At 46.3% G+C, this 24386-nt stretch overlaps 1 protein-coding gene across 1 annotated transcript; it reads right to left on the bottom strand.

Annotated features, from left to right (window-relative positions):
* Positions 1–1257: 1257 nt before the first annotated feature.
* LOC124655964 (putative aldehyde oxidase-like protein) lies at positions 1258–20443 on the bottom strand. Its single transcript, XM_047194785.1, has 10 exons — positions 20302–20443; positions 6710–8365; positions 6324–6583; positions 5415–5624; positions 3796–4014; positions 2382–3347; positions 2162–2257; positions 1940–2038; positions 1569–1758; positions 1258–1472 (listed from the first exon to the last, which is right to left on the bottom strand). Exons 1-10 carry the CDS (start codon positions 20441–20443, stop codon positions 1258–1260), a joined length of 4053 nt encoding a protein of 1350 aa, XP_047050741.1.
* Between the last annotated feature and the right edge of the window lie 3943 nt (positions 20444–24386).

The following is a 24386-nucleotide window of genomic DNA, read 5'->3' as shown; positions in this document are numbered from 1 at the left end:
GATGGGGTGTCCCCTTCCAGCACTAAACCTAGGACTCTACGAGGCTTTACATTTGTACCTGTGCGTGTTAAAATCTTGCTTTAGCATGAAGGATCGACTGAGGCAAGCAATCGTTCGGCAGCACCTTCTGGCGCAGCTGCCCTCCTACGGAATAGTTGCTGATGACCAACGCATCCTTTGAGACTGCTACCTTAAGAGAAATTGCTCATGGTTCGGGCCTGTCGCAACGGTCTTGCATCACCAGCCCTGAGATAATGAGCACCTGAGTGACTACTACACCGTATATTCATCCTGGCACTCCACCTTATAGTCCTGCAATACTGTACCAAGTCGCTCGTAGGGACAAAATCACAAAAGGTGTGCGCTTGATTTCAGGACTAACAAGGAAGCAAAGGTAAACGGCGATGTTGACAGATTTGAGGGTCTAAATGAACAATTCATTGGAGATTGCTCCAGGGAATAGTTTCTCCTTCAGATGGAGCTGAAAAAGAAAACTGTCAATACATTTGTTGCCGAGTTGTTTTTTGGAAGCGCATGGTCTATTTAGCAATATTGTTATCTTTTAATAGGATTACAAAGTGGACACTCCGCAAACCCGTATATAGGCATATCAAAAGTCAAACATGTGTGAATCTTCAATAAAAAGTGCAACCCTATCTTTTAGCCAATGTGAGCAAATCAATCAGGTAGTTTTTATTCCAACATGAAAATTGTGTGTGCGTATAATGCATGTCATTCTAAATTCGATGCAACTCGCAAGACTTCTCGGTATTCTAAAATAAAAAGTTTTCTTCTAAACTCAAGTAGAAGATCTTGTGTGATAAACTTTATTAGCGAAGAAGACTCATTTATATTAATAAATATCTGATGAGAATTTTCTAAAATAAAATAAAAAAGGAGGAAGCCTCGGCCGATGCATATGACCTTTTATTTATTTTGAAGTTTGTTCAAAAAAGGTTACAACTCAAGGATCACATAAGATTGGTACATGTACCAACCATCTAAAAAAAGAAAATAAAAAGAGGTTTATTCTCATTTTTTGGAGAAGTGTGACAACACCGAATACAATAAACATTCCGAACATTAAAGTACTCTCTCTGATCCATAACAAGTGTCGTGGTTTAAGTTCAAATTTGACTAAAAATGAACTAAAACCACGACTTATTATTGATCGGAGGGAGTATATATTTCACCATCCAGTTACACAATATGATCACACCACTCTGTCTGGCCGACAACATCAGAGCCTCCTACATATTATGCTCCAGCTGCAAACTGATGTGCAGATTGATTTTCCAAGTGCTTCTCCACGATATCCAAACCACATAGTTCCTTCACCACTGTCATTGGTGCAGGGACATCCAGTTGGAATGTCAACTGCGAGCTTCCGAACTCCTCTCTTGCTGCTCGGATGGCTTCTCTCACTGCACAATGGACGGATGATGCAAGAACTACGGCAGGTTCCCCAGAAGCTGGCAGAAGAAGTAGTTAAGTTACTTGAACCAATGAGAATTTCTACCCGACAAAGAAGTCACGCATACATTTTGTCTTAACAAATCACATTCTACCTTTTGAAGAAAGCACACGGTCCTTATGGTATCCAGTATTCAGCACCTCGACGTTGAAGTGCTTTGGGATGGTATCAACACTTGGGATCTTATAGTCCCATGTGCTGTCACTCACAACAAGGCCATCAGTGTTTGTCTCGTGTTCTTCGTATATGAAGAAACCAATTCCTTGCACAAAGGAACCTTCAATCTGCAAGATAAGAGGAGCAAGATCTGATGTGATGCCAACATAGACTACAGCTTAGAGCAGCTCTAGTCAGAACTGTCATGTACTCCCTCTAAATTTCCAATAACACTTTTGGTAAAAGTACTCATGTTTAATACATAATAATATAGAGGAGTGTAACATAATGGAAAATATTTATGCAAACCTGGCCCAAGTCCACTGCAGGGTTCATGCTCTTCCCACAATCATAGATAATATCACCCCTTAGTATAGTTATTGCTCCTGTAAGAACATCAATTTCCACCTACGTTTTTCAGAAAAAGAATTGAATAAGAAATGAGAGACGTATCACAGTATCATCCATAGAAAGTCCAACTGTAATTATACTACACTTTTGCGATCGACATTTTGCATAATTTTTGTTCACCTCACTTATACAAGCTCCATAGTTCAGATAGCTACTGGACTCTTCGCCAGGAACCCAGTATGAACTTGAAGACAAATTAACGTTATCCGTAGAGGCCTATTTGGGAAAATTGAATCATACGGAAATTAAGTTTAGCACATAAAAAGATAACAATTTCCACGGATAAACATTCTACTCTCTTTAGTATGAAGAAAGATCAGAGGGAATAAGAAAAAATAACCTGTGAAATCAAAGAGTCCCATGAAACAGCATCTGCTTGCTGTTTGAGCTTATCCATGACTGGCTTCAATCTGTGAATCAGCATGTTGCAGGCCTGAAGGATTGCTGCACAACTAGATTCAGATGTTGTGCTGCCAGCAGTAACTCCACCTTGGATTAAGTTCAGAGTATCAGCCTGAAGCACACGCACTCTATCAAGAAGGCATTCACACCCATCAGGCCACAGCTGTTCCAAAGCGAAAGCAGTCGTCTGCTGTACTTTTGTCCACAGTCCTTGCCCAATTTCAATACCTCCAACCTCAACCACAATGGAACCATCATTGAGCACAGAAACTCTTCCAGGAGCTGGCCTTGGTTCTACCTTGAAAATGAGGGGCACACAAGAGATACCCTGCTTCCGCCACTTGTTGCAACTGTTGAACTGCTCGACAGATTTAGCTCGATGCAGGTAGCTCGATGTCGATAGTAATCTATCAAAAATAAAATGTAGCGTGTATGCAGAAGCTTCGCCTGCGCTTTCTGGATAGAATAACACCAGACTATCATAGGTGTGAAAATTCTTTTGCCTGATAGTGTTAGCGTCGAGTGAGAGCACTGAAGCAACATGCTCAATGATAGCTTCAGCAATGAAAGAGCCTTGTGTATCTCCAGGAGCACGCATTACTGATTTGGATGGATTATTTGTTTTACAGACCTTGATGTCAAATGAGAGAGCACCCCAGTTGTATTTCTTCAGACCTGATATAATAGTGCCTGGTATTATGGGGCTCGCATCTGGAGAAATTCCAGCATTAATTAGTAGTTCTAGATGTAAGGCTGTAACTTTCCCATCAGACTTGAAACCAACAGAGTAATATGCTTTCACTGGGTGCCGACCACCAACCATGACCATGTCAGTACTGCGATTGAGATACATCCGCACAGGACGCCTTAACTTGTATGCACAAAGAGCAGCTGCTGTTGCTACCTACAAAGATCATATATTGGATCAATCCCCAGAGGCAGCTATTGTCAATGTTCTTTGCTTCCGTGGAAAGGAATGGTACATCAAGATCAAATGGCCAAACTCATCTTAATCTCCCTTAAGAAAATAAAACATTGGATCTTAAGTCGTGAACCCATCCAATGTACACCTGTGTTTTACGCTCTCATGTCTGGTTTAGGTATGTTTGGTGTTATATTAAAAAACTACATGAAGCTATTACATATAGATGTAACAATACATTCAATTGTACCACATGGGATTTGTATCGAAACAGGTCCTCAAAATTTGGAAAATTGCAAATGGCCACAAAAACATTCTGAAACAGCTAGTCTCAAAGCTAATCAAAAGGTCATGCATGTGAACTCACAACTTGAAAGTAACGTGTCTAATCACTTAGACACCTATTCAAATTTTGCAAATTCTTACTCACATTGAATGATTTGGTTGCCTTTCCACCAAAGCCTCCTCCAACCCTTCTTGTAATGGTACGCACATTGTTGAATGGAATGCCAAGGCACTTAGCTATGACACTCTGCGCAAGCTCAGGGTACTGTGATGAACTGTAGACAACCATGGTGTTATCTTCATCTGGAATCGCTAGTGCTGTCTGTGTTTCCATGTAGAAGTAATACTGAGAGGCAAGTTTTACCTGCAATCACAAGAGTCATACATATTAGTTAATTAACACGTGCCACATAGACTTGTCTGTGGGGTTCCATGAAGTCATATGCAGGGAGCAAAACTAAACATATAACATCAGCAAACGTTCGTCACAAAAAAAAAAAAAATCAAACTTTCATACAGCTGCTATGTTCATGTGCATATTAAATGGTACTACCTTTGTTTCAAAATGTAGACGTTTTGGTAGGAAGAGTAGGATTGACTACATTCACAATACTATACCTTTTTTTTGAGAGTGCGCCAACGGCGTACCGTATCTTTATAGAAGGCAGAGGTTTGAGTACAAGAAAGCTACCACACGTAGCACGAACTCCACACTAGCTAGTCTGAAGACAGCCACCCCGAGAAAACAACAACAACACGAAAGGGTCTATCCTAAGCTAAGCAACAAAACCGTGTCTCGACCGATGCTACACGCCTCCGAAGAACAACAACTTCAAAAGGACTCTCCTTATTGACGCACCATCAAAGAGAAGATGGCGGAACTCAGTCAGTCCAGAGAAGGAGTCATCTTTGAATCGCCAGCTACGGAGTGCATAGCGCCCCTGCAGTCAACCTTGGACAACGGCAAGGACCGGAGGAGTGCAACAAAGAACCTCCAAGCCGTGTCTCCAAACACGATGTTCCCAACAGAGTAATGACGTAAAGGATGCCGCCATCGCTCTGATCTGAGTCCAAATCTAGGCTTTCACCCGGAGACAACTACCAACCACCGATGAGAGCGAAGGAGATGCCGACACACCGTGGCGACACCTCCAGGGAGGCAAACGACACCCGCAGGCGCCGTCGCCGCCGGCACCGACCGAAGACGGGCAGGATTTTCAGCCGCAGCGTCGCACACCTCCGACCCTACCCACCAGGATGGGGCAACATTGTCCATGTTGTATCACACCACCGCCACTGCAGCTCCTCGTCCCTGTAGCCATCACATCATGGTACTCCTGACACCCCGCACGGACCTCATCCTCCATCTCCCAATCGAACAAGATCCTGCAGCCTTGGACTCTAACTCCAGCAACCGCAAGTACCCAGCAACCTCCGGGGCGCTGCAATACTATACCATTAAAAGAGTTGTTTAATAGGAGCTGCTCCCTGCGGGGCCTAGTATTGTTCTTTTCACAGGCGAAGATGCTGGTGGAGCTGCTCGCTGCGGTCCTAGTTTGTAGGGGCGTCGAGTTGTAATACCGCGTGTGTCATCCTTTCTTGGGCTTGTACATAAACTCAAGGTGCAGAGCTTTTGCGTTTTCTCGAAGAAAAAAATGCTATAAGTTCCTACTTCAAAAAAGTATAAATACTTTATATAAATTTTCAGCAATGCACGTGAGATGTCATTACGAAAATATCCCAGAGAAAGTGAAATGAGCATACTTCTGTCGACAGGATCTTGTGATCAGCTTCGGCCATGCCCTTGGAAAAATCACCGACTTGTTTTGGATACCTCTCTGGAGGAACATTGAAATAGCTGTTGTTTTGTACTGCTTGTTCTACAGTTAAGATTGGTGGCTTCAAATCTTTTGTGTCATATTCAATAATGACCTGTTTTCGTGCCATGTTGGCATATCTCTGAGTTTCTGCAACCTGAGGTAAAGTCCAAATTTCAGTAACAACAATGTTTAAGAAAAAAGAATTCCAACACTATGTATTAATTTTATGATCTGTAAATAAAAAGGCGATGTAATTAGGGGCACATCTTCAGTTCTTCACTAACCATTAATAGTTTTTCACAAGATTACTCTGTTTAAAGCTGAAACAATCTTTTTATATTAAAACGTGCCATCAGTTCAGTATATTTTTGCATAGCCACTTGTGCTGTTCTTTGAGTACCTAATTTCCATAAAAAAATATCATGAAAGATAAAGAAATAAGCGCATAGTAGTGCTACCACAGAAAATCTTCGCATGTGTTCAACTGATAGGGGTTTCCTTAGGGTATTGTACACATAAAACTCTGGATACATATGCTTATAATTTTGCATGAACTTAGAGGTGTACATTAATGACCATTAGGGTACCCACCAACTCTATTTAGTGCAATTAAATGAACTTGTTTGAACTAAATAGGGTTGGAGGGTGCAGTAAGTGTGACCACCCAAGATGAAAATCTGTGTGAAATTAAGGTATTTAATTTGTACAGACTGGCCCCTCGTTATTCAAAACTGTATAATTAACATCCATAATTGGTTTTACAAAAAGAAATAATGAAGCAAACATTTACAAATCAATCTTTGGTATGCTGTAATTTATTAATATTTGAATATTAAGAAGAGAAGATAAATACCACAACACCAAGAGCTTGGCCAGCGTACTCAGCAATTGGATCACCAAAAAGTATTTCATCCCCAAACAAGTATGATGATCCAATATTTTGCCCTCCACTTGGAATATCCTTCGCAGAAATAACTGTCAGGATCTTCTCGGATGCTAAAGAAGGCTTGAATTTAATACTCTTGACATGTGCAAGAGGTTTTGTGCTGTAAATAAACTCTCCATAGAGGCAATTATTTGGAGCAGGAATGTCATCTACATATACTGCCTCCCCTGCCGTAAAGAAGAGAAAGTCTATCAATCTATACATAATACTAAAAGATGGATGATTTGGGGAGGAAAATAGCTTCTAGATCCATTAGACATTCTGATGATGTAAGCTAACCAGTAACCACATACCAGAAGCTTGAAGCTCAACTCCATACTTTTTAATTGGTTCACCAACTGGTTTATATTCATCACCGGAAACTGTTTCTCTACGGGAAGATAATGGCAGGTTACAGAGATCATCTGTGTCTACAGAACTAGCAGAGCTAATGTTCAGGGCTTTTCCAGGCCCTTTGATGCCTTCAGAAAATGAAGATAGGAAACTGAAGAGAAACCCAACAGCCACACTAACTCTGTATTCAGGATGTGATGTTCCTTCCATTGGTACAATTGTTTCTCTGAGTAAATGAACTGCTTCAAGCACAACAGATGGAGTCACCAATTTTCCAGTGAGGTGCTCTTCAACTTTTTTTGCTCTAACAGCATGTTCTGTCCCGTAAGCACCAAAAGCCAAATGTAGGTTACTCAATACAGGATCACCAGATGATTCATTCAAGGAGACAAGTCCCAGGAAAGCAGAATTAATATATGAAACAGCATTGCCAAGAGGGCGTGGTGCTGCTCGATAAGTTTCAAAGACCACACTTGTTTCTGTCTGAGAATCTGGAGTCCAATGTGGAATAAATATGCTCAGTAGTAAAGTACTAGGATCAAGAGGAGGCTGCTCCAGAAACTCTTCCAATGTAACCTCTAGCGTTTGTGAAGCAACCTGAAGACGGACAGTGGAAGCAGCACCAAGAAGTATGGTTACTATGTCTGAGGCAAATGGGTATTTCTGTGCTAAAATTATGTTTCCACCAAGGCTTGCTGTGTTACGGACAAACGGTGTAGCAACTTTGCTCATGTGTTCGGCAAGTTTTCTGAAAACTAAACTTCCCTTTGGAGCTGATATAGATTCATTTTCTTGCTCAAGTATCTTGATGGCCATAGAAATTGGTGTAGCTGCTCCAATTTCAATGCCATTATCTTTTCTTAAAATAGCTGACAGTTCTGGAATACCACCTATGTCAATATACTTGTTATATAGGTCTTGATCCTTGTATACACCAGCACCTGTGTTTCCAACGACTACCTTGACACAGCAGTCACTAAATATGCCAGAGTTTAATAAGTCATAATATTGCTCAATACTTTTTGGATGATACCATCCCTCCCCAGAGAACGTAAATGAATCATTTAGTTGATCAAGAGATGATTTGATCTCAGATTTTAGGAAGTCCGGGAAAGTGCAGACTCCGCCACCAAGAGTATAAGTAGGCAATTTGCTAACATCAGCATGCTTATCGTTTTTCTTCCAGAATATATTAAGACCCAAATCCTCCAAGTCAACATCTGAAGCGAAACTTTTGCAGGCATCAACTATTGGTCGGTAACCAGTACATCGACACAAGTTGCCTGAGAAGGCCCTTTCTGCTTCGGATACAGTTAACTTTGAGAACCCATTTGGTGGTTCAGGCTTCTTGGATTTGTCAGCATTTGCAAGAGAAGTGAAAATGGACATGCACATGCCAGGAGTGCAGAAACCACATTGAGAAGCATGGAACCCGGACATTCTTTTCTGAATAGCATGAAGACCATCTTGTGTATTTCCCAGACCTTCAGTCGTGATAATTGAACAGAAATTTATATTGTACAGCAGGGTCAAGCATGAACTTGCAGAAAATTCAGTCACTTCATCTTTTGTTGGATTATATTTTGCTATAAGGACTACACAAGCTCCACATCCACCTGCAGGAGAGCACAATAATAAAGATCAGTCATAATATCCGCCTCTTTCCTATAAGAAGAACGCATCATGTTTCCTGTTCTCATTGAACTGAAAGAACTGAACCTTAAGTGAAAACTGAACAAACATGCAATAAGTAAACATTTTGGCAATCAAATTAAGCCTTTCAAACGTCTTATAAAAGGGAACAGAGGAAGTACCATACACGGATATTCATTCCTAAGTTTTACAAGATTACCCACCATTGTTGAGATATATGACTCCCTAAGTCTATAAACTCACCAAATAGCCCAATGTTTATCATAAGACCATTGAGACTTTCGTTTCTACACAACTAATCCCTACTTATTGCGATGAACTTTACTTTTTCTCTACTCTCTTGTAGCCATGTCTGTTATCCAAATAAGAATTATCAGTGTTCCTAAAATTGTGATTGTCTCCATATTTATTGTCTGGGGGTCGCAACATACCCACACGACATCTGCCGAAAGCAACCTCAACAATCTTAAGGCTTTGCTTGGCAGGCATGGTTTAGAGAGTATTCCAGAGTATTATCCCTAGTGTTTTGGGTGAAAACAATTCAATCATCCGATCCTCTTCCATCCTAATCTCCAACAAACCCTCTCTTAAGAAATGTTGTTTGGTAAACAGGGGTTACTGCATTGAAAAACTTGTAGGATTCAGAATGCCAGATCTGAATAAATATACATGTCAAAAATTCTACTGTCAGGACCATGTTCATACTCCTACAAATTTGGAATGCAATTTTAAATTCATACATTGGTAGTATTAAACCTACAGACAGACTAGTATGTGCTTTCGTCAGTTTGTCACCCATAAAAATTAAAGATGCATGGTACAGATGCATAGTATAAAACCTCACCAGCAGTCCCTCACGAATTGTCCATGGTACAGATGCATTTCTAAACCCTGATGGAATTAGAGGATGCCTCACATACATCTTCACAACCTGGTGTTCAACTAACACTCTTCATGGCCAATTAACTTCATGATTTTATTGCCATCCACCCACCACAAGTATCAGTTGTGCACATGTTCTCTGACCAAGATACCACAAGAACAGAGCCAGCACAATTGTTCCTCACCAAGAACAGAGGCTTGCTAGCTAAACTGGAAGGTGGCTAGAAGAAAGACTTCACCCCAACACCCAAAAAGGCAAAAACTACTCCGTAGAATAAAACGAAACAACTCCATTCACTCAGATGTCCAATAATATGCTCATACAAATGCGCAGTTCCAGTTTTTTTTTTTTTTGCAATGTGCTGACACAGCTGCTCATCAAATTCAAAATTTTCAGAAATCTGCTGGCGACTGCACCTCCTCCTGGGTTGTTTCGGTTCAGGCACAAATGAAATTCGAAAACTTTCAGCGGTGAGGCGGACGGGATGGCCCGTGAAGTAGTGCTAGGCGTGAGGCGAAAGAGCTGGCGTGGTGAGACCGCCGGAGTGCGGAGAAGGTAGTTGTGGAAGGTGGCGTGAAGGAGCTGGAAAGAGCCAGGGCAAAGGAGACTAGGGGTGTGTTCGGTTTGGGGATGGGGTGGAGTGGAATGGAACCATTCCATTCCACTGGCACGGAACCGTTCCATCCCTGTGTTCGGTTTGGACAAAAAAATTGTCATGGAACGGTTCCATCCTTGTGTTCGGTTTTGGAATGGGATGAGAATGGAATGGAATGGGTGAGATAATCACCCGATTAATTATTCTAAACTCAATTAATTATTTGCTAAACTTGATTAAGTAGTGCTAAACTTGATTAATTATTGCTAAACTTGGTTAATTATTGCTAAACTTAATTAATCAGCGTGTGACAGTCACCCGTTCCACCTCGTCCGGCCGAATCGGAGGAACCACTTCATTCCGGATCTAGAGGGAATATTCCATTTGGAGGAACCACTTCATTCCACTCCATTTTGCAACCGAACGCAGGAACGGGCTCTGGGTGCGGAACGGTTCCATTCCGTTCCACCCCATCCCCAAACCGAACACATCCTAGGAGAGGCGGCGCCGCCGCCGAGCTGGCTGCACCACCCGAGCAGCGAAATCTCGAGCGGCCAAAACGGGGTCCTCCTATTTGACTGACGCGTCGTGGGCCGGCCCAAATAGACTGCTGCATTTTTTAATTTTTTTTTATTTTTCTCCTGTTTTCACTTTCGTTTTTCTTTTTCTTTATTCATATTTCATCTCTGTACATGAATTTGAAAAAAAAATCGTGATTTTTTTATTAAAATATCATGAATATGGTGAAATAGTGAATTTAGAAACTGAAATGTTCGTGAATTAGAAAACAATGTATGAATTAAAAAAAATGTTCATGAATAGGAAAAATGTACGTGAATTTTAAAAATGTACAAAATTCTTTTAATTTTTTTGAATAATTTACAAAATAAATCACAAATATGTAAAAACGAAATAATTCATGGATTTGAAAATATGTGCACGAATCTAAAACTTTTCACACAAATAAAAAATTATACTGATTTTTATAAAAGAAAGGAGGAAAAAATGAACAAAAAACATGAGGCTGGAAAAAATGACCAGAAGAAGATGCCAGAAAAACCAGTAACCTAAAGAAGTAAAACCAGCGTGGACAGGCCTGGGTGCACGTTGACCCTACGAACGGAATACAGTAAAAGTACTGTTCGGTTGCGCAAAGGATGGCAGCGCGGGCACAGCGCCGCCGGCAAGCTCGTACGACGCTGGCTGCCATACTCCACTGCCAGATGCGGGAAGCAAGGGCCGAGAGGTGGGCACGGACGCAGGCGACAAATGGGAAGAACGGCGACGACGCAGGCCCGTCGCACGTTCCAACCGATGGCCAATAGATTAGGGTTAAGTTTAAGTTTTTTTTAGGTTTAAATTCGAGTAATTTTTGTATAAATTTCGTATGAATTTCGGTTTTAAATATCATTTCAACTTTTAAATTCTATCGGGGCTGGCGTATAGGGAAGCCGGTGTAAGAGCAGCATCCCCAAATAGAAGATACTGTGTCGGCACCCCTATCGACGCCTTTTTAGGAGCCGCTGGTGGAGATACTTTTAGTTAGTAGTTACCTAAAGATATGAATCAAATATAACCATAAAATATGATATATCTTCGGATACACATAGATACTAGTAGACCAACGAGTACATGTACATTGATTGAGCTCGGCCCGTACCTACCCACCAAACAGTTCAATTTTTTTGTTTTAGCGTGGACCGGAAAATTACACGGTAAAACCTGTCAAACCAGGCCTGCACAAACAAGGCATAAGGGCATCTCTAACGCGGAGACTCATTCTGTGTCCGCGCGTTCGTATGGGTTGAAACGGACAAAACCGCGATCCAATGCAGCTACGTATCGCAAATGCAGATGGCCGCAGTGTCCGGAACGACCCAAACCCGATCCGAATCTGGGCCAGATTTGCGTGGCCGCGGATAGCACGCAACATCCTCGCATGTCCGCCTGGTCACCTGCTCGCCTCCCTGGTCCCAGCTGTCGGTGGAGCGTGCGCGTCCTATTAAATGTGGACTGGGAGGGATCTGTCCATGTCCAGTCCACTTCCCCACTACACTCCACAACTCCCCACTCACGCGCAACCGCCGCCATGGCCCCGAAGAGGGCTTTTGCTCCCGGCGCCAACGTCGGCGAGGCCGGCAGCAGCCGCCGTCCTCCGCCGGCGTTGAGGGCTGGGGGACACCACGGCGGTCTCTACATCGGAGAGGCCTCCCACGTCGGCGCTGCAATGGCGCAACCCGCGCCGCTGGTGCCGAAGCCGGAGGAGGACGACGACCCGGACATGCGCGCCGCTCTAGCGCTATCTGCGGCGGAGGAGGAGGCGAAGTGGCCGTATCTCGCGGCGGTCATCCGCACCTCCGCGATGGAGGAGGAGGCCCGGCAGGCGGTCGAGGACGCCGAGGCCTGGGCGTTGCTCCACCAGGCCCGCCGGGAGAAGGAAGCGCGGTGGTAGTGCGAGGAGGCCAGGCTCCGGCGCGAGTAGGAGAGGCGCCAGGAGGCCAGGCGCCTCGCGTGGCAGGAGAGGCAGCTCCGCCTCAGGGAGGAGGTGGAGCCGCGGGCTGCTACGGCGGAGCAGCGGGCGGCTCTGGACCCCCACTCGGCCTGGGAAGAGGCCCAATGGTCGCCGTGGCCGGAGTCCCCGGCGCGGTCGAGCCACAATAGCGCATCGCCGCCCGGAGACGTCGTCGACGCCCACGGCGACGAGGCCCACAGGGACTAGGCGGCGCACCGGTGGCCACCTCGTCGTCCTCAAACCCTAGAATAGGGTTTTATTTTTTAAAAGTTTAAAGTCCATATAGAGGGCTTTGTAGTTTAAATTTGCCCAAAATAGGGTATATGTATAAATTTGATCAAAATAGGACATATGTTTAATGAAATATGGTTAGATTTAATTGTTTTTGTTTTTTTTCCTTTTTTTCACTTTTGGGGTGCGTCCGCGTGTTGGGCGCACTGCGCTACCCAAACGGACCGACTGACAGGTGCACCTGTACGCGTGTCTAGACCACCCAAACAACCCAAAATGAACAGTCCAACGCATCCTTTTGGTCGCCACATTGGAGATGGCCTGGTAAGTTGCACGGGTCCGGTGTTTAAATCTTGCCTGGAAATGCGCATGTGGTAGCGCTGTAGTAGTATGTGTGTTTTTAGGAAAACTTGCGACGACAGGGCATAAACTAGTTTAAGAAAGAGACGTGCTATCTTCCGAACCACCTAGTAATAGCCCCTCGCGACAAGTGAAGCAGTGTTTTCGTTATGGCTGCCGACGATGGCAGATCATGAAGTCAAGCCTACATGGGGCCACCTGTAGCTTTCGCTACCTTTTGGTTATTCTCAAAGAGAAAAACTAACTTTTGGTTCAAAACGTACGCTGATTGAATTAGATGTGTGGCGTCAAACATGGAAACGTGAAAGGAAGATATGACAGCAGGTCGATCTGATCGGAAGATCTGCTTTAGCTATCGTTGACATGAGCATCACGATCGCCACGCAGCGTATCAACACGCAAAGGGCAAGCTACAGCCTACAATCCTACAAATATGTCACGTCATGTCCCTATCTGCTACTCAGTTCAGGACTTCAGGTAGGAGTATATTGTTGCTGTCACGGTCGAAATAGCATAGCATGACTTTCTTGTTTCTTAGGGCATCTCCAGCGCGACACATTTCGGACGTCCGAAATGTCCATTTGCGTCGGCCCTCGGACGCGTTGTGGCCCAGGGCGACCGTTTGCGTGGGGGTAGCTCCAGCGGTGCGGACGCATATTTTATCCGGGGACAGCGTCAAGGTCGCTAATGGCGTTTTACGTCCCGTCGAGGACTGCCGCCGGCGATTAACTGTTCCCGCGCGACGACGATCGTTCCCGCGCGCGCCCAATACATTCGCAAGTTTCGCCGGCGTTTCGCGCGCGCGAGAAACGCCCTGCGCGCCAACGCCGTTTCCCGCCCCGCCGTGGCTATATACGGTGGACACTGCCGGGTGCGACGGGCACACCTCACACTACCATCCATCCACGGCGGACCACATGAGTTGGGAGCAAGTTGTTGACATTTGCCGCCAGCTCCACCCGGAGGAGGAGGAGGACGAGGTAGCTGCCGCCGGCGTTGAGGCCCAGCAGCTGGACCTGGAGGTCGCGGAGGCGGAGGCGGAGGTCGCGGAGGTGGAGGCGGAGGCGGCAGACCGCGCGGAAGGGCGCCTCGCGGCGACCAGGGCGGAGATCGCCAACGCCATGGCCGAGCTCGCCGACGCCAGGGCCGAGCTCGCGGAGGCGCGTACGGCCCTCGCGGCCCCTCCGGCCGACGCCGTCATCCACGACATCGCGGACGACGACCCCCCCGTGCCCAGGCGCTTCGAGTGCGCCGGTGAGCAGCGGGTTCTGCTCGCGTCCTTCGAGTCCCTGGCAGGGGACGCCCAGCGCCGCCAGGCTTTGGTGGCGGAGGAGGAAGCCGCCAGCTATGCGACGGCCATGGCTAGGGGGTTAATGTGCTCCGACCTGGACTCGCTCCAGCCGTAGGGGCCGTTCTCCCGCGCGGGTCGAGCAGGAGAACCGGGAGCCGGAGGTCGCCATCGCCGCCGGGGACGAAGCGCGTGGCGGCGGCGGCTAGGGACAGGGCCCGCTTCGTCGCCGACGTGGCGGCGATCCAGGCGGAGGAGGACGCGGCGGCGGCGGAGGAGGAGGCCCGGGCGGCGGTCCAGGCGGCGGTAGAGGAGGAGGCCCGGGCGACGGCGGAGGCGGCGGCTAGGAAGGTTGCCTTTGCGACGGTGACGGCGCTGTGGCAGGACGAGATGTCCGTTCGCCGCCGTGCGCGCCGCGCGGAGTGCAAGAACCGCTCCCGCTTCGACGACGGCGCCGGCCCATCCTGCGGCCAGTAGTAGGGCGCGCGACTGCGAGTAACCGTGGCCGTTGTAGGCCGTGGGACGGCGAGTAGGTACGGCCGTTATAGTTTTAGGTTAACTCGACTAACCATCTCTGTAAAGATGATCCATTTGGCTAATCAATAGTAATGAAAAAATATTTTGCTTATCTAGTCACTGCCGACCGGGCCCGGATGTACCCAACGCGGACATTTTCCGCGACCGCCGAGCGTCCGCGGAGACGCAAACCTGGCGCATATTTGGACCAGGTTTGCGTCTCCACGGACAGGCCGATCACTTTGCGTCGCCCCGCTGGAGCAGGGCCCAGACGCATTTCCGGTCACGGCGGACGAAAACGGTCGCTCAGCGACCATTTGCGTCGCGCCGCTGAAGATACCCTTAGTTTTTCTTTTTTTCTTTCTTAACTGTGTGTACTCGTATTGGTATTAGGTTGTTGCGTTGTTGCTGTTAGGGTCGAAATAGCATAGCAGGACTTTCTTGTTTCTTAGTTTTTCTTTTTTCTTTCTTAACTGTGTGTACCCGTACTGGCATTAGGTTGTTGCGTTGTTGCAGAGACTCGATGTAATCAGTATCTCTTGATATTAATATATTCCACTTATAAAAAAAATCTGCTACTCAGTTCGTCCAACAAAGTTGATGTGCAAAAGCACTCCTTTCAGTTTGCTTAAAAAATGTGTTTGCTTCTTGAAGCTGTCCCTGCTACTACTCTCTCCATATCAAATTAATTGAAGTTTTTTTTTGCTTTAGGCTAAACTTATTAAATTGTCCAAATCAATAGAAAAATATATATCAACACCTACTATACCAAATTAGTTTGATTATAAATATATTGGTGAGCTATATATGTATGCTTCATGTCATAGATATTAGCATTATTCGATATATACTTCTTAAACTTAAAATGTTGACTTGTGACAAAGCTACAACTTTGGTTAATTTGAAACGGATGGAGCATAATCTTGTGTAGGCAAGCAAACCATAAGAGAGGGCCACTTCGTAGCCAGACTGTGGTCTCCCCAAACACATGGAAGCATTTGATTCTAACGGTAGCTCATGACTTGGTGAATTGGTGATCATGCTCGTAAACACAAACTGAGCAGACGTGTCTTTCTATCATGCTCGTAAACACAAATTCAAGTACGAACTCTCTCGGTTTCATAATTTTTGTCATGATTTTAGTTTGAATTTAAATTAAAACCATAACAAGAATTTGGAAGAATGAAGTACTTTCTAAGCCGGCCGTGTATAGTAGAGTAATTTGTTTTCCCAACAAGGAGGCACTTGAATCTGCTGCTTCCCGGAGTGCAATTGGCAACTGGATCTAGAGTTAGAGCATCTCCAACGGGCGCTGTAAAATCTCGCGCGCTATACCGGCTATTGGGCGCGCTGTATACCGCTCGCGCGCGGCATAGCGAATTTGCCCCCGGCGGAGGCTGTATTTTGCAGCGCGCGTTGGTGTGCGAAAAACGCACCTCCGCCAGAGGTGCTATTTTGCACAGCGCGCGCGTCACAAACTGCTAAATCGGACCGTTTTTTTAAAAAAATTCATCAAACAAACTGTGAAATTTGATCGAAAATACGAATATATTTTAAAAGTGCGCGATACAATACGACATTTTAACGAAAATACTAATAAATAAACTACTCCTCGCCGTCGTCGGACTCCCAGTCGAAGTCGGAGCTGCTCAGTGTCGTGTCCGACACCGGCGTCGACGTCGTCGTGTACTGGAACTCGGAGGAGGACGAAAGGACGACGGTCGACGGCCCTGCGGCGTTCTGCCTTTCCTCCTTCCTCCTCGCCGCCGCGTCAGCCCTCGCCTTCTTCCTCGCCGCGGACTCGGCGCGGCGCTTCTCGCGACTCGCCTTCTTCATCGCCGCCCTCGCCGCCTTATCCCCATCCTTCTCCGCGTAGAAGGCCTCCGTGGCGGCGACGTCCTCCGGGAACGCGCGCGCCCACGCAAGGCGGTTGCGCTCATCCTGCTCCGCCACGCGCAGGCGCTGCTCGAGGTCGCGGGCGCGGCGCCGCTGCTCGTTCGTGATGAGCGGCGATGGCGGCGCGAGCATCTCCGCCTGCTCGCGCGTCCGAACGTCGTCGAAATTCATCTGCCGGCGGGGGCGGCCGAGGCGCCACGCGACGGCGTCGTAGGCTCGCGCCGCCTCATGCGCGCCTGTCGTAGGTGCCGAGCCGGATCCGCTCCTCGCCGGAGCGAATCTCAGCGTCGAGCGGCCGCTCGGCCGCGCGCGGACGCCGCGGTAGCCGGAGGATGAGCGGCGGCGCGGCGGCATCTTCGCGTCGAGGAGGAACGGCCGGAGGCGGAGCGGCGCGGGAGGGAGAGCGGCGGGGAGAGAGAGGGCGCGGGAGGAGTGGCAGTTGGCCGCTTCGCGCGTGTCCTCTTTATGGCGCGCGCGGTAACGCACGCGGCAGATTTCCCGCGCGGGATAGCGCGAAAAAGCGCGGGCGGTAGAACTTTTAGCGCGCGCGCCGTTTTCCCGCGTCCGCTGGAGCAGCGCGGCAGCGACCGCGCGCGGTAAAACGGCGGTTTTTTTGCCGCGCGGGGGTTTTAGCGCGTCTGTTGGAGATGCTCTTAGCTAGGCTACCGAATTGTGGACTGAAGAGTATGCAGCTTGCATGCATAGGTACGTACCTTCGCCACAGCCGAGCTTCGTCCCCGTGAAAGGCGTCCTGGTCCGGATGAACTCGAGCAGCGTGGTAGATGGGTCGACTTCGCCGCCGGCAACCTCATACCGCCGGCCGTTCAGCGTGAACACCACCTTCTCCAGCTTCATCTCCCTCGACCTCGATCCCTCGCGACAGATGGATCCAGCTTCAAGCTCTCGATCGCTATTTAATGTGGGTTGATGGCTGGATGAGTTGATCAACAGCCTTAAAAGGCTGGAAGCGGTAGTGGCGTACTGTAGTACGGTATGGTCTAGCACGATGGAGATCGCGATGGCTGGGCGCGACGTGGTAGCTAGATGCACGTGTGCAATGTCCAGTGCGGAAGGAATTCAATCACACACGAAAGCTATCCACATGTTATGTGGGGAGGGGACTGCCGCTGTTCTCCGTTCGTCGGCTGGCCAGCTTGCATGGATCGGAACTACTCCCTCCATCTATAATACTGTATATGTTTAAGGCTTGTATCTGAATGTATCTAAACGTTAGACATCTACTTATGAACGGAGGGATTACTAGTTATAATCTTCTAGTACTACCTGTTCCAGCTATAGTGCAATAGGTGTTGAATTTCAGTAGAGATAAAAAACAAAACAAAAAAGCTTACTAAAAGGGACATGCTTGGCCGAAATAGGGGATGCCGCTTGGGCAACACGGACAAATTTCTTCTTCGAGATTCGACCCATTAAACAGGACATGTCATGCCGAAATGAGGATGCCCTTAGGGGCACTCCCCAACCCAAACAGACACACGGACAAAAACTTGACCCAAATGAACAAAAAAAAAAGACATTTTTCATGTACGTTTGGATCCTCCTACCGGAGATGACCTCACATCCTGAGATGCAACATGGGGAAGTTCCTTGTAAGAGCATCTCTAGTAGATACCCCATCCCACACCACATCTCATTTTTTCGTTTTGGTCCAAAATGTGGCCCGATCAGATGCTGCAAACCTACCCACATCACGAAAGCCGGTGTGGTTATAACCCATCGTGGCCTGTGAACTACATATATAAGCGGGAGTGAGGGGTTCAACGCGGCACACCATATCCATTTCCGCCTCTTCCTCCTCCCACCGCCGCCACCCCTTCTCTGATTGTCGGCAGCACCGTCCGCCAAAACCAAATCGCATCCGTCGGCCGCTTCCTCTCCTCCCCCTCTACCTACTCCCCCAATGGCCGGACCCAATTGGGAGTTTGCGCTGGAAGAGGGTGCGTGTTGACCCTGTAGACCAAATATGGTGCAAATACTGTTCGGTTGTGGATAAATATTTTGTAGAATCTCTCTTTGAAAATAGGCTGATATGTAGCACATAATATGGACCAACTTACTCGAAATCAACTTAATTTATTATGATATACTAAGGTACATATTTTTTAATTAGTCATAATTCCATGGCCGTTGTGGCGAATTAATTGAGGGTGCCTACGAAGGTGACCATGATTTACATACATGACAATGCCTTGAAAAAGCTTGAGATATTAGTTAGTATTTACCATATATTTTGAAAGATATTAGATGAATATAACCATAAAATATGAATATAGATGGATATTAGTAGCCCAACGAGTACATGTAGATTGATTGAGCTCGGCTCGTACCTACCCACCAAACAGTCAATTTTTGTTTTAGCGTGGACCGGAAAATTACACATTAAAACCTGTCAAACCCAGCCAGACAAGGCATGAGTTGCACGGATCCACAGTGTTTAAATCTTGCCTGGAAATGTGCATGTGGTAGCGCTGTAGTAGTATGTGTGTTTTTCCGAAAACTTGCGATCACAAGGCATCTACTAGTTTAAGAAAGAGACGTGCTATCTTCCGAACCACCTAGTAATAGCTAATATAGCCCCTTGCGACAAGTGAAGGAGTGTTTTCGTTATGGCTTTCGACGATGGCAGATCAGAAAGTCAAGCCTAAATGGGGGCTACCTGTAGCTTTCGCTACCTTTTAGTTATTCTCAAAGAGAAAAACTAACTTTTGGTTCAAAACGTACGTTGATTGAATTAGATATATGTGGCGTGAAACATGGAAACGTGAAAGGAAGATGACAGCAGGTCGATATGATCTGCTTAGCTATCGTTGACGCAGGCACGCAGCGTACACGCAAAGGGCAAGCTACAGCCTACAATCCTACAAACATGTCATGTCACATGTCCCTATCTGCTACTCAGTTCGTCCACCAAAGTTGATGTGCAAAAGCACTCCTTTCGGCTTGCCAAAAACTGTGTTTGCCTCTCGACGAAGCTGTCCCCCTACTACTCTCTCCATATCAAATTAATTGATTTTTTTTTGCTTTTAAATTGTCCAAATCAATAGAAGAACATATCAGCACCTACAATGCCAAATTAATTTTGTTAGGAAATGTATTTGTGAGTTATATATATGCTTGATGTCATAGATATTAGTATTGTTTGATATATACTAGTCTGGTCTCAATTAATTGACGCATGTGCAGGTCTAATCACATGCATGTGCAGGCTTCCTCCGCGTCGATTAAATTCGACCGGAGGAAGTACCTTATCAAACTTAAAATGTTTGACTTGCGACAGAGCTTTAAATTTGATTATTTTGAAACGGATGGAAGTATAATTTTGCATAGCAGACGTGTCTTTGTATCTGCTGGGTGCGCTCATACGTCAAAAGGAAGACACAAATTGAAGTATGTACTCTCTCGGTTTCATATTTGTTGTCATGAGAACTAAAACCACAACAAGAGAAATTAGAACGGATGGAGTACTTTGCAAGTCGTGTATAGCATAGTAGGCACTTGAATCTGCTGCTTCCCGGAGTGCAATTTGCAACTGGATCAAGAGCTAGGCTAGCGAATTGTGGACCGAAGAATATGGAGCATGCGTGCATAGGCACGTACCTTCGCCGCAGCCGAGCTTCGTCCCCGTGAAAGGCGTCCTGGTCCTGATGAACTCGAGCAGCGTCGTGGATGGGTCGACTTCGCCGCCGGCAACCTCATACCGCCGCCCGTTCAGCGCGAACACCACCTTGTCCAGCTTCATCTCCGTCGATCCCTCGCGACAGATGGATCCAGCCCCGGCCCAAGCTCTCGATCGCTATTTAATGTGGTTGATGACTTGATGGATGGATGAGTTGATCAATAGCCTAAATAGGCTGGAAGCGGCAGTGGTGTACTGTAGAACAGTATGGTCTAGCCAGTAGGGGCCAGCACGATGGAGAGAGCGGTGGGCGCGATCTGGTAGATACACGTGTGCGGTGTCCAGTACAGAAGAAATACAATCACACACCAAAGGCGGTCTTCCAATAGTTAGAGCATCTCCACCGGTAGCCCTAAATAGACGTCGGTAGGGGAGCCGGCATCTCCGTTTGGGGGCGCCGGCACATCATTCTCTATTTAGGGGAGCTGTTCCCACACCAGCCCCCCAAAACGACGGTCTCGATAGATGTTTTGAATTAATGATATGGGGTGATCCGATCTTCTCGGTAAGCAACGGTGGTGATGATAATCACGGGGTGATGGCAGCGGAGGAACACGAGGATGTAGTGGATGATAACTTGTATGACGCAACGAGATTCCGATTGGTCCCTGTCGCCAATGCAACAGCTCTCAACCCTGCAAGATATTCGCAACTCCACACACTTGCGCACGTAGCCGTCGACCACGAAGCGGTAAGTTGCAACCTTCTAATTCCCAATGGAACAGCAGATCACACAAGACTTTAACATGATCTACACAATATCAAGCAATATGGTGTAGGGAATTCAATAGTTTTGCAGAGCAAACAACTAAGAACTAGGGTTTATCTTAAACGTGGTCTAAAGCAGCTAGGAGGGCGTCCTATAGACTTATATAGGTGTCCAGGACGACTTCTGGTCAAAAAAACTACGAGAATAACCGACCCAGAATAGATCTGGTCGAGACAGACTCGGACACGGCCGGTCCGGGGGCCGGTCGACCGGGCCTGGGACCGGGCTGGCCGGTTCAAACCGGGCCAGGGACCGGATGCTGACTGGGCGCGGGAATTGTGGTGCAGTAACCCGCCCGGTCGCAGTCAGCGGAGCGCCCGGTTGGCGTCGGGGTGGATCCGGTCTGCCGCCCGGTCGGACCGGGCACGCCGGCGTGGCAGCCGGTCTGACCGGGTGCTGGGCCGGCCTGGACTTCGTCTTCTCCTCTCGCGCATGCCTCCCGCTCCTCCCTCGCGCATCCATGAGATATCTTCATGTCCAGCTCCTTGTCCAGCTCCACGTCCATCTTCACGTCCAGCTGCTCCTCTAATCCTCGTGCGATGCTCGTCTCCTCTTCATACCTGATGATACATAAGTAATAGGACTTAGGTAGTATAAAGTTCTCATCAATCAAGGTATCGTTTAGGAACAAGTTCACCTGTTGTTTTAGTAGCTTCGCACGAGCGCGTGTTATTGGTCCAATCCTGACTTCATTGGACTTGAGCTTCACAGCAGGTTCATCTTCTGTTGGTAATGACGGAGGTGGTAGTGAGGTAGGGATGTCCTCATCATCTCCCCCCTTCAAAAGGCGTCGACCTCGACGCTCCAAGGTATTCTCCGTCATATGGTGTCAAATCAGCAACATTGAAAGAATTACTGACACCAAACTCATCAATTGGAAGATCTATTGAGTATGCATTATCATTGATCTTGGCAAGCACTTTGTAAGGACCAGCACCACGAGGCTTCAACTTAGACTTCCTCAGCTTCGGGAACCTGTCCTTGCAAAAATGTACCCAGGCCATATCACCAGGCTTGAACAACATCTCTTTACGCTTCTTATTCATCCTTGCAGCATTGCTCTTGCCTTTCTTCTCGATCAACTCTTTAGTCTTCACATGAATCTTCTTCACAAAATCTGCCCTCTTGGATGCCTCCATATTAAATCTCTCATGTATGGGCAAAGGTAATAAATCAAGCGGAGTAATGGGTTTGAAACCATACACCACCTCAAAAGGACATAGCTCCGTGGTAGAATGTACCGCCCTTTTGTAAGCAAATTTCACATGCGGCAAACACTCTTGATTTGTTACCTTCAGGTTCTTCTTGATCATGGATCTCAATAGTTGTGACAAGGTTCTATTCACCATTTCAGTTTGACCATCAGTTTGGGGATGACAAGTAGTACTGAATAGTAGCTTCGTCCCCAGCTTTCTCCACAGCGTCTTCCAGAAGTAGCTCATAAACTTCACGTCACGATCAGAAACAATAGTCTTCGGGACTCCATGTAGTCGTACAACCTCCCTGAAAAACAGGTTAGCAATATGCGACGCATCATCGCTTTTGTGGCAGGCAATAAAGTGTGACATTTTAGAAAATCTGTCCACTACCACAAATATAGAATCATGGCCTCTCTTAGTACGTGGCAAACCCAACACAAAATCCATACTAATATCCTCCCAAGGTGTAGTAGGTGCCGGTAACGGAGTATACAAACCGTGAGGCTTCAGCTTGGACTTGGACTTGTTGCAAGTAATGCACCGCTTCACATACCTGTCCACATCCCGCCTCATCTTTGGCCAATAAAAGTGGTCAGCTAGCATGAGTAGCATCTTCGCACGCCCAAAGTGACCCATCAAACCTCCAGCATGTGATTCTTGCAATAAGAGCAAACGCACAGACGATTCTGGAACACATAGTTTGTTAGCCCTAAACAAGAACCCATCATGTATGTGATATTTTTCCCATGCTTTACCAAGAGCACATAAGCGATATGGTTCAGCAAAATCATGATCAGTGGCATACAAATCACATAGTATCTCTAAACCAGGAATTTTAACATCAAGTTGAGTTAATAGCATATTCTTCCTAGATAGAGCATCAGCAACAATATTATATTTTCCCTTCTTATGCTTAATAATGTATGGAAAAGACTCAATGAACTCAACCCACTTAGCTAGACGCTTATGCGAAGTAGATTGAGCTTTCAGATATTTTAAAGCTTCATGATCAGAATGTATGATAAATTCTTTTGGCCACAAATAATGTTGCCAAACCTCAAGAACTCTAATTAAAGCATACAATTATTTATCATATATAGGATAGTTCAACTTAGCACCGGACAGGTTTCTCAGAAAAATATGCAATTGGGAGACCCTCTTGCATCAACACACCACCAATTCCAATACCACTAGCATCACATTCAATCTCAAATTGCTTATTGAAATCAGGAAGTGCAAGTAACGGTGCAGAAGTTAACAATCTCTTAAGTTCATCAAAAGCATGATCTTGGGCTGCGCCCCACTCAAAGACAACACCCTTTTTAGTAAAATCATTCAAAGGTGCAGCAATAGTACTAAAGTTGGGCACAAATCTTCTATAAAACCCAGCTAGACCATGGAAACTTTTTACTTGACTCACATTCATGGGAGTAGGCCAATTTTGAATAGCTTCAATTTTAGACACATCTACTTCTACTCCATGTTGAGAGACAACATAACACAGAAATATGACCTTATCTTTGCAAAATGTGCACTTCTCAAGATTACCATAGAGTTTATTATCACGCAACATGTGGTGACCCGGCATACCACTACATGGTGTAGTATGCAAGTCTGATATAACACCAATGAAACACCGTTCCACTAGTATTATATCGCTCAGAGTGGTACAACAGAAACATATGCGGGTCCAAGGCATGTCTATAGAATTACAACATTGACTCTGTTACATAAGATCATCACAGCCTCCTACTTTACAATGAGGTAAAACTACAAATAAACTCCAGAAGAACGACTCGTAGTCTAGTCTTATCACGAACTCTATTTGTAGAGTATTTAACTAGTTATAGAGGCTATGAATAGATTCTAGCTAAATAGGATCTAAGTTTAGGAAGCTAGTTCCCTTCTATTGCTAATCTAGGTTGTCGCCTTGTTGGATGTGGTGTTTGACTCCTCTGACAGGTTCATGTCCCTTGAAGTAGTTGTAGACTCCTCGGTCTTCGAGTTGTACTGTAGATCCTCCTTCGTGGCCTCCATA

Source organism: Lolium rigidum, chromosome 5 (assembly GCF_022539505.1).
Source record: "Lolium rigidum isolate FL_2022 chromosome 5, APGP_CSIRO_Lrig_0.1, whole genome shotgun sequence".
In the NCBI taxonomy this organism is placed as follows: Eukaryota; Viridiplantae; Streptophyta; class Magnoliopsida; order Poales; family Poaceae; genus Lolium; species Lolium rigidum.
This window is presented reverse-complemented; position numbering and strand designations above follow the sequence as displayed.